At 39.9% G+C, this 14,994-nt stretch overlaps 1 protein-coding gene across 2 annotated transcripts in view; it reads right to left on the bottom strand.

Annotated features, from left to right (window-relative positions):
* tmem248 (transmembrane protein 248) overlaps positions 1 to 11,181 on the bottom strand; it is a 39,865-nt gene extending 28,684 nt beyond the window's left edge. For both annotated transcript variants that reach the window (XM_043718542.1, XM_043718543.1), the window contains exon 1: positions 10,817 to 11,181. In XM_043718542.1, coding sequence (XP_043574477.1) covers positions 10,817 to 10,819 — 3 coding nt within the window. In that variant the 5' untranslated portion in view covers positions 10,820 to 11,181. The remainder of the gene's footprint in view (positions 1 to 10,816) is intronic.
* Positions 11,182 to 14,994: the final 3,813 nt, after the last annotated feature.

Below are 14,994 nucleotides of genomic sequence, written 5' to 3'. Positions count from 1 at the left end.
TAAGTTTCATCAATACTATTTTTCTATTGATATTAGCTTCCGCACTCTTTTAGGTTATGCCCATTTTTGGGATGAATCTTTTATCTTATGATTCAAAGAAATGCACAAAATGCCTGTTCATTGCCTTTGCCCTTTCCTAGTTTCCCACAATAATTGTTCCTGTTAAGGGGCCAACATTAATTTTACCTAATCTCTTCCATTTTATTTAATTGTAAAAGCTCTCACAATATTGCTTTAGAATCCTGCTAGGTCACTCACATTCTTCTTTTTCCCTTCTCAACATTTTGGTAGCCTTTCGCTGGTTTCTGATATACTTCCAATTCCTCAATCTTGACACTTTTTCATTAAAACAATATTATAAGCCTCTTCTTTTGACCTAATACCATGATTAATTTCCTGGCTGAGCTGCAGATGGGTCATTCCTGCTGAATTTTGGTTTGCAATACAAAGTACTTCTGTGGAGTGCAGGTATCCCCCACTTTTTGAAAGTTTGATTTACACCACTTCACTTTTACAAAAGACCTACATTAGTAACTGTTCTCGCCAACCGAAAGAGGATTTTCGCTTTTACAAAAAAAGTGAAATTTTTCCCATATAAATGAATGCTCCTTCGCTTTATGCCATTTCGGCTTACAGAAGGTTTCATAGGAACACTCTACTTTTGATAGCGGGAGATACCTGTAAATGTTAAACAATACATTACATCTATTTTAAGTTTTACATTCCACTGTATGCCCACTCCTCAGGTCTGTTTATTTTTCTATTCCACCTGCTGAGAAAAGTTATAACACACCTCTGGAACAAATGAGATTTGAACCTGGGTCCCCAGGTCCAGGGATGAGAACACCACCACCATGCCAAATTTCTTCGAAGTCTTTCACAACCATCCTTAAAATGTTAACCTTCCTACTTTGCTATCATCAGCAATAAGATAATTTTCCTTTTACTCAAATCCAAATCACCAACATATAATGATTACAAAATGGACACAGTACGGACTTCTGCAGTTCACCGTTACCAACTCAAGTCTGAACAAAACCATTTAGTCCAAATCTTTTTTACGTCTGTTGTTGCAACACCTCTTATAACATGTACTTTTTTTTTTAAAAAGTTTCTTGAAGATACCCTTTCAAACAAAATCAGCCTATTAAGTTTCTTAAATATAACTTGTCTTTAATAAATCTATGCTAAATGTCCTTAAAACATCAGTTACTTAAGTGCTGTTTTATCCAAGATGACAGATTCCAAGCAGCTGCACAAATGACATTGGATTACTCCTTGCAAAATACCACAGATGCTAGAAATTTAAAGAAAGAGACAATGCTGGAAATACTTAGCAGGTCAGGCAGCATCTAGTGAAGAGAAAATCTGAGTTACATGTCATGGCGATGACCTTTCATGAGAACTGCTTAGTACTGTAATCAGGTGTGTCGTGATGTTATCATTGCACGACTATTCCAGAGACCCAGATGACTACGATGTAGGCATTGTTTCATAAATTTCACCATCTGCCAAGGTAGGTTAAGTCCAAATTTTTTTTTTAAAAACATATCTGGAATTAACAACTGTCTTGATGATGACCATTAAACCATTGTCACTGTCATAAAAGCCCATCTAGTTCACTGATGTTCTTTGGGATCTATCTTACCCAATCTGGCCTATAAATTACTCCAGACCCACAGCAGTTGACTTCTCTGCCTCTGAAATGGCCTTAGCCAGACACTTGGTTCAATGGACAATTAGGAAAGGACATTTAATGCTGTCATAACCAACAATGCCTACATCCGGATGAGCAAAGTTAATAAATTCTGAATGTTGATTGTTAGACCAGTAACTCATGGTAAATTATTTATTTATCCCATCTCATCATGCCCCAGGTGGTTTCATGAGAACTGTTAAACTGAGAGCATGCACCAGGAAATTTCCCTGTGGTACTTTTTAATTCAACCACGAACAAAGGAAACTAAAAACTTTTAAACCAAAGACAGGTATCAGAAAGGTATGTCAGGCCAAAATCCATTTGGCACCTGATTGCAATTTCTTATAGCCATGAAAGAAATATGCGAAGAACAAAGCCAACTGTTCCATCAATTTGTTCAACTGAGAAAACTTTTAATCGTGTTTTGCAATTGTGATGTAAATGCATGGGTAGATTACGTCTGACTAATCAACTAAATATCAAAGCAATGCCATTCATAGAATCATACAACATGGAAATAAACCCTTTGGTCCAACTCGTCCATGCTGATCATGCTAACCAAACCAAACCAAACTAGTCCCACTTGCCTACATTTGGCCCATTTTCCTCCAAACCCTTCCTTTTCATCTATTTATCCAAAATGTCTTTTAAATATCATACCTGCACCCAGCACTTCATGCCACACACAAACCATTCTGTAAAAGGTTTGTCTACAGCCCAGGAACAGGCCCTTCAGCCCTCCAAGCCTGAGCTGATCCAAATCCACTGTCTAAACCTATCACCCAATTCCTAAGCACTTGTATCTTTCTGCTCCCCACCTACTCATGCATCTGTCCAGACGCACCTTAAATGAATCTACTATGCCTACCACTACTGGGAATGCATTCCAGGCACCCTCTGTGTAAAGTACTTGCCGCATATATCCCCCTTAAACTATTCACCCCTCACCTTGAACATGTGACCTCTGGGTATTGAGTCCCTCACCCTGGGAAAAAGCTTATCTCTATATCCACCCTATCTATACCCTTCGTGATTTTGTAGACCTCAATCTCCTTTTTTCTAAAGGAAACAATCTTAACCTACTCAACTTCTCTTCATACCCAGTACCTCCCATACCAAGCAACATCCTTGTATACCTTCTCTGCACCCTCTCCAAAGCATCCACACCTTTTTGGTAATGTGGCGACCAAAACTGAACACAGTATTCTAAATACGGCCGAACCAATGTCTTGTACAATTTTAACACGACCTGCCAGCTCTTATACTCAATACCCTGTCTGATGTAGACAAGTATACCATATGCCTTCTTGACCACTCTATCCACCTGTGCAGCCACCTTCAGGGTAAAATGGACCTGAACTCCCCCACCCTAAGACAAAGGTCCTGGAGATTCACCTTATCCATGCACCTCATGATTGGATAAGCCTCTATAAAGGTTGCCCCTCAACATCCTATGTCGAGAGCGTGGTGCTGGGAAAGCACGGCAGATCAGGCAGCATCCCAGGAGCAGGAGAATGGATGTTTTGGGTTTAAGCCTTATGTTTGGGAGATAATTTCCTTCACACAAAGCCATGCTGACTACCATTAATCAGTCCTTGCCTCTCCAAATGCATGTAAACCCTATATTGCAGAATCATCTCCAACAACTTCCCCACCACTGATGTCAGGCTCACAGGTCTGCAGTTCCCAGGCTTCTCCTTGCATCCTTTCACAATTTTAGCCATCCTCCAGAACTTTACCCATGATAAAGGGATGATACAAACATCTCTGCTAGGGACCCCATGATTTTTTCCCTAACTTCCCACAACATTCTGGGATACACTTGATCAGATCATGGAGATTTATCCACCTCATGTTTTCAAAGACCTCCAGCACTTCCTCTCATGTAACGTGAATGGTTTTCAAAACATCAATATTACTTCTCAAAGTTCTCTAGCCTCTACTTCTTTCTCCACAGCAAAAACTGAAGTGAAATATTCATTTAATATATCTCCCATCTCCTGAAGTACAACACAGATGACCTTGTTGATTTTAGACTCTATTCTCTCCATAGTTGCTCTTCTGTTCCTCACATACATGTAGAATCTCTTTGGATTATCCTTAACCATACCTGCCAAGGTTCTCTCATATCCCCTTTTTGCCCTCTTGATTTCCCTTTATACTCGTCAAGAAATTCACTTGATACATCTGCAATAGCTTGAATGTTTTGAGCTGAATTTTGACTGCACCAGTAAGTAAAGATACTGGATTGCTATACATACACATTGAAGGGAAAACACTGACTTGAATAATAACAAATACCATTTTGATAAGTTAGTTTTGATGAGCATGAGGTAATCAAGCACGCTTTTGTTTGCAATACTAACCAGCTTGGTTAGGGCAGGCAGGGGCAAAGCAGAGAAATTAAACCGCATTTACAGTCATAGAGTCATAGAGATGTACAGCACGGAAACAGACCCTTTGGTCCAACTCGTCCATGCCAACTAGATATCCCAACACAAGCTAGTCCCACCTGCCAGCACCTGGCCTATATCCCTCCAAACCCTTCGTATTCATATACCCATCCAGATGCTATTTAAACATTGCATTTGTACTAGCCTCCACCACTTCCTCTGGCAGCTCATTCCATACACTTACCACCCTCTGCATGGAAAAAGTTGCCCCTTAGGTCTCTTTTATATCTTTCCCCTTTCACCTTAAACCTATGCCCTGTAGTTCTGGACTCCCCCACCCCAGGGAAAAGACCTTGTCCTATCCATGCCCCTCAATTTTACAAACCTCGATAAGGTCACCCCTCAGCCTCCAGGGAAAACAGCCCCATCCTATTCAACCTCTCCCTATTGCTCAAATCCTCCAATCGTGGCAACATCCTTGTAAATCTTTTCTGAAGCCTTTCAAGTTTCACAACATCTTTCCAATAGGAAGGAGCCCAGAATTGCATGCAATATTCCAACAGTGGCCTAACCAATGACTTGTACGGCCGCAACAGGGACCTCCCAACTCCTGTACTCAATACTCTGTCCAATAAAGGAAAGCATACAAAGTGTGTTCTTCACTATCCTATCTACCTGTGAATCCACTTTCAAGGAGCTATTAACACGCACTCCAAGGTCTCTTTGTTCAGCAACACTCCCTAGGACCTTACCATTCAGTGTATAAGTTCTGCTAAGATTTGCTTTCCCAAAATGCAGCACCTCACGTTTATCTAAATTAAAGTCCATCTGCCACTTCTCAGCCCATTGGCCCATCTGATCAAGATCCCGTTGTAATCTGAGGTAACCGTTTTTGCTGTCCATTACACCTCCAATTTTGGTGTCATCAGCAAACTTACTAACTATACCTCCTATGTTCACATCCAAATCATTTATATAAATGATGCTCACATTCTTTCAAAGTGGAGGTGGACACCTGACCGGCCAATCAGATTAATATATGAAGGGAATAGCAGGTTAGTTCAATGGAAGAGACCTAACAGGGAAGGCAGATGAACTCAGGGCATGGTTAGGAACATGGGAATGGGATGTCATAGCAATTACAGAAACATGGCTCAGGGATGGGCAGGTTTGGCAGCTTAATGTTCCAGGATACAAATGCGACTGGAAGGACAGAGAGGAAGACAAGAGAGGAGGGGGAGTGGCGTTTTTGATATGGGATAGCATTACAGCTGCATTGAGGGAGGATATTCCTGGGAATACATCCAGGAAAGCTACTTCGGTAGAACTGAGAAATGAGAAGGGGATGACCACCTTATTGGGATTGTATTATAGACCCCCAAATAGTCAGCAGGAAATTGAGAAACAAATTTGTAAGGAGATTTCAGTTATCTGTAAGGATAATAGGGTGGTTATGGTAGGGAATTTTAAATTTTCCAAACAGTGTTCAGGGATTAGATGGAGAGAAATTTGTTAAACATGTACAAGAAAGTTTTCTGATTCAGTATGTGGATGTACCTACTAAAGAAGTGCAAAACTAGACCTAACCCTGCGAAATCAGGCAGGATAGGTGACTGAGGTGTCAGTGGTGGAGCACTCTGGAGCAAGCGACTGTAATTCTACTAATTTTAAAATAGTGATGAAAAAGGATAGACCAGATCTAAAAGTTTAAGTTCTAAATTGGAGGAAGGCTAATTTTGATGGTATCAGGCAAGAACTTTCAAAAGCTGATTGGGGGCAAAAGTTCACCGGTGAAGGGATGGCTGGAAAATGGGGAGCCTTCAGAAATGAGATAATGAGAGTCCAGAGACAGTATATTCCTGTTAGGGTGAAAGGAAAGGTTGGTAGGTATAGGGAATGTTGGTGACTAAAGAAATTGAGGGTTTGGTTAAGAAAAAGAAGGAAGCAGATGTCAGGTACAGACAGGATAAATTGAGTAAATCCTTAGAGTAGAAAGGCAGTAGGAGTATACTTGAGAGAAATCAGAAGGCAAAAAGGGGACATGAGATAGCTTTGGCAAATAGGGTTAAGGAGAATCCAAAGGGATTTTACAAATACATCAAGGACAAAAAGGGTAACTGTGGAGAGAATAGGGCTCCTCAAAGATCAGCAAGGCGGCCATTGTGTGGAGCCGCAGGAGATGGGGGAGACACTGAAAGAGTATTTTGCATCTGTATTTATTGTGGAAAAGGGCATGGAAGATATAGAATATAGGAAAATAGATGGGGACATCTTTGCCCAGAAGCCCACTGAAGGTATTACCTAGTAAGGTGACAAAACGTCTGGAAATTAATCTTCCAGCTCAGTAAGCAAACCTACATCTAGATTTTGAAAAATGTCCATATTACACAGGAGTAAGTGCTGGATGTCTTGAAACCAATGAGCCTGACATCGGTGGTACACAAGGTGTTGGAGGAAATCCTGAGGGAAAGGGTGTACATGTATTTAGAAAGGCAAGGACTGAACACGGATAGTCAACATGGCTTTGTGCATGGGAAATCATGTCTCACAAACTTGATTGAGTTTTCTGAAGAAGTAACAAAGAGGATTGATGAGGGCAGAGCGGTAGACATGATCTATATGGACTTCAGTAAGGCGTTCATCAAGGTTCCTCACAGGATACTAATTAGCTAGATTAGATCTCATGGAATACAGGGAGAATTTGCCATTTGGATACAGAACTGGCTCGAAGGTGGTGGAGGGTTGTTTTTCAGACTGGAGGCCTGTGACTAGTGGAGTGCCACAAGGATCGGTGCTGGGTCCACTAATTTTCGTCAAGTATATAAATGATTTGGATGTGAGCATAAGAGGTATAGTTGGTAAATTTGCTGATGACACCAAAATTGGAGGTGTAGTGGACAGTGAAGAAGGTTACTTCAGATTACAACAGGATCTTGACCAGATGGGCCATTGGGCAGAAAACTGGCAGATAGACTTTAATTCAGATAAATGCGAGGTGCTGCATTTTGGGAAGCAAATCTTAGCAGGACTTATACACTTAATGGTAAGGTCCTAGGGAGTGTTGCTGAACAAAGAGACCTTGGAGTGCGTGTTCATAGCTCCTTGAAAGTGGAGTCGCAGGTAGATAGGATAGTGAAGGTGGCATTTGGTATGCTTTACTTTATTGGTCAGAGTATTGAGTACAGGAGTTGGGAGATGATGTTGCGGCTGTACAGGACATTGGTTAGGCCACTGTTGGAATATTGCATGCAATTCTGGTCTCCTTCCTATTGGAAAGATGTTGTGAAACTTGAAAGGATTCAGAAAAGATTTACAAGGATGTTGCTATGGTTGGAGGTTTTAAGCTATAGGGAGAGGTTGAAAAGGCTGGGACTGTTTTCCCTGGAGCGGAGGCAGCTGAAGACTGATCTTATGGAGGTTTATAAAATCAAGAGGGGCATGGATAGAGTAAATAAACAAGTTCTTTTTCCTGGGGTGGGGGAGTCTAGAACTACAGGGCATAGGTTTAGAGTGAGGGGGGAAAGATATAAAAAAGACCTAAGGGGCAACTTTTTCCATGCAGAAAGTGGTGCGCATGTGGAATGGGCTGCCAGAGGACATGGTGGAGACTAGCACAATTACAACATTCAAAATGCATGGTATATGAAAAGCAAGGGTTTGTTGGGATATAGGCCAAATGCTGGCAGGTGGGACTAGATTGGGTTGGGATATCTGGTCGGTGTGGACAAGTTGGACGGAAGGGTCGGTTTCTGTGCTATACATCACTGATTCTATGAACTGAACAATTTTCACCAAAATATGAATTACAGTATTCACTCTGACAGTTCTTTTCAGAAATATTTATACCATCAGATCAGGAATGCCGTAGTTACATTTCTTATATTGTTAATACCAGACATGTTCAGATGCATATAAATACTCTACGATTAACCACACAGGTTTGACTAATTTAACTGATTTTTTTTTTGAGGAAATTGAAAATCCACTCGATATTGTTTGCATATGTGGAGTTTCAGAGGCATATTGACATAAGATACCTAACAAAAAGCAAGGAACAGTGGATGCAGGAAACCTGAAAGAAAAACACAAATAGTTGGAGACACTCAACAGGCAGGCAGCATCAGTGGAGAGAAAACAGAGACAACAGTTTGGGTCCAGCAACGCTCCTTCAGAACTAACACAAAGGTGCCTGTTCTGAACATTAAGTCACATAGTGGAAGTGACATGCAAAATAGTTACAAGATAAAAGTAAAAAGGAGTAAGAGGATGTTTTATTCATATTGGTGGGATTTGAAGAGTAGAGTGCCCAGAGTAGTAGTTTTGTTTTCTATTGTAGAATCACCGACATAAAAGTGGTATGAACTTTGTTCCTATCAAATTAATGGACAGCACATAAAAATGTTAGGTCCGATGCAAGAGACCATAAACAAGAACTGCATCCAGTTCAATACACAGAAGAGAGCATGGAAACTGTTATAGGGATAAAAACAAAATACAATATACAACAAAATGCGAAGACTTGCAATCACATTCCAGGTGAAAAACAATGATGTTTAAAAGATGGAAGTGTAGGCCTAAAAGTCTACAAAGATTATCACTATATATACAAACACAAAAAAAAGGAAAAGATAATAGTTGCAACAAGGATAATCTAAAATACCATTAGCTAGATATTTGAAAATTATTACTAAATAGATGTAAGGAAAAGACAGAGAAACAACTGCTCCCCATAGAAAATAGCTTGCGAGTCTACACCACAGCACAGAACCTGTTGGATCCAAATGTTAACTCATTTCGCACAGTCCGCCAAAATGCAATAGAAAGTAGAAAATTTTGTTTCACCTTTCCCATTCTGACTGTATAAGAATTTACATTACAAAGAGAACAGCTTTTTTAAAAAACATTCAGAGTATCACTTTAAATAGAAAATCACTTTAAATACAAAACCAAATCTAATCAGACCAAATAGATGTTTTGCCTAAATTTAAATAGAAGTCAATACTTCACTGTAATTGCAACAAGTGGAAATGCATAAATAGAAATTAAAAATTGTACTACAAGTAGCAAATCTTTATGAAAGGAATGTTATTAGCAGGAAAACGCAATTAGTATGGTTCTAGCCAAGGAGTAGCCAATTAAACTATCAGGTTGGAATCAGAATTCCATTCCCTAACTTGAATCATGAGCACGGTACATATGTCCCGATTATTTAGAGAGTGAAGGTGGTAGTATCCCCACTGCCGAAGTTTTAAAATCAAATCACTGGTAAGAATCAAAAATCTTCACAGCATTCAAAGGAATCCATGAGGTTGTTTGAGGTTGCATTTAAGTTACACTTGAAGTGACACCAAATAAAAATGTGAAACTATCCCCTCCTAGATCTCCCCCACTGTATCCCTTCAGATGTGGAACATGCCCTCTTTCATAGATTAAATTAAAACAGCTCTGTTGGAATAAAGTAACAACAATAATGTTGCACCATAAATGCATCTTAAAAATCAGTTGTTTATGGAATACTAGTGAAGATATATAATTTTGCATGGATCGATTAGTTTCCTCGAGATTCAAAACACATTTTTGTTTGGATGGATCGCAGATTGTTGCAGCATGTGACATGAGATAAATGCACATGACACCACCCATACAAAACATGATTTCAAGAAATACCACCTTAGGATAAATAAAAAGTACAAGTATTCTGAAAATATTTTTGAATTCAACTAAAAACTATCTAGACAGTACAGCAACTTAATAATGTGAAATTTGACAGTAATATCACAAGCTTTTAAAGTTACAGGCCAACAGAATATATTTCTTTCACTATATTCATACTTTCCCATATTTTTGTATGTAATTAATCAAATGCAAGACATTTAACAAATATTTGTAATCATATTGCAGAGATCACAGATTAACAATCACTGGCAAAGTTTTATCAGGGAAATGAAGAGGAAATATTTCACATAATTATTGGCACCTGGAACACTACCTGAAAAGATGTCAAGCAGGTTCCTGAAATAATTTTACAAGGAAGTTAGACAAGTTATGACGTTGAACTTGAAAAAAAAAAGGTGTGGGGGGAGGGGGGTGAGGTTAGCGAACTAAACATGACTACTCTTACAGCACAGCCATGTCAAGCCGAATGACTTCCCCATATTCCTTTGATCTTATAAAGAGTATAAAAAACCATTCAAATTAGAAAGAATCGAAATCCTAAACTGAAAAACTGCCCCTTTTGAAACATTGATATTAATATAGGCAGTTTAATTCATTAAGCAACATTGTAAGTTTATAGTACTTAATTAGCAATTTATCAAGTCACTTGTTATACACTTCACGATACTTTGTAAAGTCTCCCTACAGCTTGAAAACAAAATACCAATTTAGTATCTAAAACATTGAAACAAGAGCCCAATATACTACTGAGTGTACGTACATTTGGTCTAAACAGTTACCAAGGTGGATAATGTTACTTTTCTCAGTAGAAAGGACAAAAACCCGTATACTGAGCAGAAAAGAAGTGTTACACAAAGAAGATTTAAAACGAGCCTGTCAAGATTGAAGTTTGAAAGCGAACTGAACAAAAAGGACAATAGTCTCAAGTTTGAAACTACAGCTAAAGCGGCCTAGCAGCAACTTCACAACAGCGGAGCCTGCGCGTCTGCCCGAGCCCCAGCAAAGAAAGCCGGCTCGTCAGCTTCCCCGGGCCGGAGGCTGTACTCACCATGGTGGGGGGCTGACAAGGCGGCCTCGCCTCGCCTAGTCCGAGGACACAGACTGACCGGGAAGGAGTGAGGTGAGGGAAGGGGAAGGGGAAGGGGAGGGTTCTGAAGAGGGATCGCCCCCGTTAACTCTCCACGGCCCCGGGGCTGCAGGAGGGACAGGGGCTAAAGGAAGACCAGCGGCGGCGGTGGTGACACTGGGCTGGGCTGGGCGGCGGCGGCTGCTGCTGCTGGCCGGCCTCTCGGCATCTCTCAAACACACCGGGCCTGTCTCGGCATCTTGGCTTGGCCGCCGCCACTGCAGCCGCGGTACAAATCCCGATGGTCTGCCCGGTGCCAGCTCCCAGCTCCGGCCTCAGTCTCTCTCTCTCTCTCTTGCTTTGGGCGCTCCCTGAGCGGCTCCTCCTCCGGGTCCTGAAACCCGCCTCCTCCCTGAACAGCCGCAAACCAAAGCCAACAACAAAGTGGAAATCTTCCTGCTCCACTCCCGGTGTTGACATTAACTGTGGATCAGGCACCGCCGATACTCAGAAATACTCCAGAGTGTGCGGCTGTTTTAATTTTAAAATCGAGACCCGTAGAATTAAGGGCTTATTTTTTGCAGAAAATATTTCACACTTGGCGATCATCAATCTCTGTCCACTCTCACTGGCCCAAAACCTTAATGTTCCAGGTTTAGTGTGTGTTAGTTTTTAAAAGGTGGAACAATTCGACGCTCGTTGAAACGTATCGACAATCTTTCTCACTTTATTTTCCCATACTTAAATTTAACACGCAATATTTATTTAGTGTCGAGTTTTTTGAGTTATGCCCCGTCTACGTCAGAACATTTTTAAAAAAGTAAATGTATGCCTTTGATCTAGTGTCCTGTAAATACCTTTCTAATAACGAATTTTAAACCAGAATGGAATCAGATTTTACAAGATTACAAACAATCATGGATCTGGAAGCAACCATTTGGTCAAAATGTACATCTCTTCTGACCCCCACCACCTCCATTGTAGGTTTCTTAAATGATTCCAGGGTTTTTCCTTCATGACTCAATCTGGAAGGTTATTTGACATGTTCATATTCTCTCAGTGATGCAAAATTTCCTGATAGCCCAAAAGTTCACCTCTCTTGTATCTTAAATCTTCTAAAGTGATACTCTGAATTAACGTTTACTTTTCCCTTCAAAAATTTTTATACTTATGTCAGACCTGAGAAAACCCCATGAAACATCCTGAAATAACTCCCCGAAGGCCTGTATCCTATCACCAAGTCACCCATTATTTACACATGCATATTACATGGTACTGACCCAGCTAGCTCAGAGCTGGCTACTAGGGTGAGTAGAACCTCTGACACTCCTGATTATATGTGTCAAACAGGAGTTCCTGTTTGGACCAGGTTAACCGCCCCAATTGGGGAACTCATATTCTATGTGGTTGACCTGGCTGACATCATTCCAATCACCACAAGTCCAATTTTATCTTTTCTCATATCATTATACCTTGATGCTGGGAAAAGTATCAATGTTCTATACATTATGCAACGATTGCTGTTTTCCCTTGTTTCTTGGCAACCGGGATTGGAGTATTAAGTTGTAGTCTGACCAATGCACTGTACAATTTAATCATTACCTCAAGTGATTTACAATCTATTGTACCTGTTATAGAATTTACCTCATTGTTATTGTTCATATTTGCTCTGTTTTGTTTGGAAATGTTGATTGAGTCTGCTAAGACACCAATTTCTTCAGCTTCTTCTCCAGCTAGATGAGTGCCATTTATGGATTATCCAAGTCTTTTTTTTTCCATTACTGTACAATTGGTCATATTAAAATATACTTATCAATGTGCTACCCACATGTATCTTGCCCAACTCATTTTTAAAATTTTTATTTCAGTAGTTTCTATTGACTCTTGTAGTTTCTCTGGTCTTTTTAGTTTAACAGTCAAGAAGTGTGGTGCTGGAAAAGCAAAACCAGTCAGGCAGCATCCAAGGAGCAGGAGAGTCAACATTTCAAGCATGAATTCTTCATCAGGAAGTTTAACAACTTTAAATGTGACCATTCAGCACACCATAAAAAGATACAGCACAGAAGGACGTCATTTGGCCCATCGTGCCTCTGTTAACTCTTTGTAAAATCTCTAGATTTCCTTCTGCTCTGTGGCTTCTTTATACATTCCCAGCAAGTTTGTATTTTAATTCCAAATTGTTATTCAATTCCCTCCTTTTTGAAAGTTATTATTGAGCCTGCTCCCACATGAAGATAGGATATTGACCCATAACTACATTTTTTTAAAAAATCCCCATGTCAACTCTTGATTTTTGCCAGTTACCTTAATATTTACTTTATCAAATGCATGTGATTTCTTTCTTGAATATATTCAGTGACTGAGGTCTCACAACCTTTTCTGGTAGAGAATTCCACTGGTTTAGTACCGTTTAAGTGAAGATATTTTTCCTCAAGTCAATCCTAAATGGTCTGCAATGTATTCTGAGACTGTGTTACCTGGTTCTAGACTCCCCAGCCAGGGAAACCATGCTCCCTGCATTGAGTCTGTCCATCCTGTTAGAATTCTGTATATTTCAATCAGATTCCCTCTCATCCTTCAAAATTCTAGTGAATACAGGAGTAGTCAAACCAATCTCTCCTCATAGGACAGTCTAGTGAACCTCCGTTATATTCCCTCTATATCTTTCTTAGGTAGGGAGACCAAAACTGCACACAATACTCCAGTTGTGGTCTCTCTGAGTCTGTTCTGTCATTCAATAAGATCATTATTATTCTGTTTGTGTTTTAATTCCACATTATCACCTATCCCTGATAACTTTTGATTACCTTCCACAATGACATTTGCCTTAAAAATGTTCAAGGAGGGCATCATGGGGCTCAGTAGTTAGGACTGCTGCCTCACAGCACCAGGAGCCAGGGTTTCATTCCAGCCTTGAGTGACTATCTGACTTTGCACATTCTCTCGGTGTCTGTATGGGTTTCCTCTGGATGCTCCAGTTTCCTCCCATAGTCCAAAGACATGCAGGTTAGGTGGATTGGCAATGATAAATTTTCCATATTGTCCAGAGTAGGTGGATTAGCCATGGGGGATGCAAGGTTACCGGGATAGGATCAGGGTGAGTCTGGGTGGGATGCTCTTCAGAGGGTCAATGTGCATTCAATGAGCCAAATGGCCTGCTTCCATACTGTAGGAATTCTATGATTTTATCATGATCCTGCCTTCACTGCCTTCCAAGGCAGAGACTTTCAAACTTGCACAACTCTCAAATGAAAACAAAATCCTAATCTCTGTCCTAAAAGGGTGAGAGACCTAAAAGGGCATTACTCACATCTTGACAATCAAGTCACCTTTCACTCTTCTAAAGGTCAGTGAACACATTTAGTCTCTCCCAACTTCCCTCATAAGTCAACCTATTCACTCCAGCGTTAATCTGGTAAAAATTGCTCTGAATTTCCTCCAATGCATTTACATCATTCTTTAAATAAGGAGACAAAAACCGTACACATTATTCAAGATGTGGTCTCATCAATGCCCTGTATAACTGAAGCATAATATGCTTATTCTTACATTTGCATCCTTTTTGTAATCAAGGATAGTATTCCATTACCTTGATCATTACTTGCTGGATCTGGATAATAATGTTTTGTGACTCAAACACTGGAACAACTAGATATAAAGAGAACGAGTAAATCTTCTTGGATTACCAAAAGACATTTAATAAGATGCCACATGAAATACAATTCCATAAAATAAAGCTCATGTTGTATGGGGTAACATATTGGTAGGAGTAGAAGATTAGTTAGCTAACAGGAAACAGAAAGGTTGTAAGTGGGTAATTTTCTGGTTGGCAAGATGTAATGAAAGCTGTGCCACAGGAATCAATGCTGAGGTCTCAATTTTTCACATCTTACGTAAATGTCTTAAGATATGGATGCTAAATTTGTTGTTTTCACAAAGTTAGGTAGTAAAGTAAGTTGTGGAAGAAGATAAGAAGCTACAAAGGGATATGATGAGTTAGTGGGAAAAAATGTAGCAAATGGAAAATGTCCATTTTGGAAGGAAAAATTTAAAAAGTAGCATATTATCAAAGAGCTCTAAAATGCAGAGGAATCTGGGTATTTTCATTTATTCAGGGCATTGGTGAGAACACATCTGGAGTAGTTGTATATTGTTTGTCT

This window comes from Chiloscyllium plagiosum, chromosome 28 (genome assembly GCF_004010195.1).
Source record: "Chiloscyllium plagiosum isolate BGI_BamShark_2017 chromosome 28, ASM401019v2, whole genome shotgun sequence".
NCBI classification, from domain to species: Eukaryota; Metazoa; Chordata; class Chondrichthyes; order Orectolobiformes; family Hemiscylliidae; genus Chiloscyllium; species Chiloscyllium plagiosum.
Note: the sequence above shows the minus strand (reverse complement) of the source record. Positions and strands in the feature narration are given on the sequence as shown.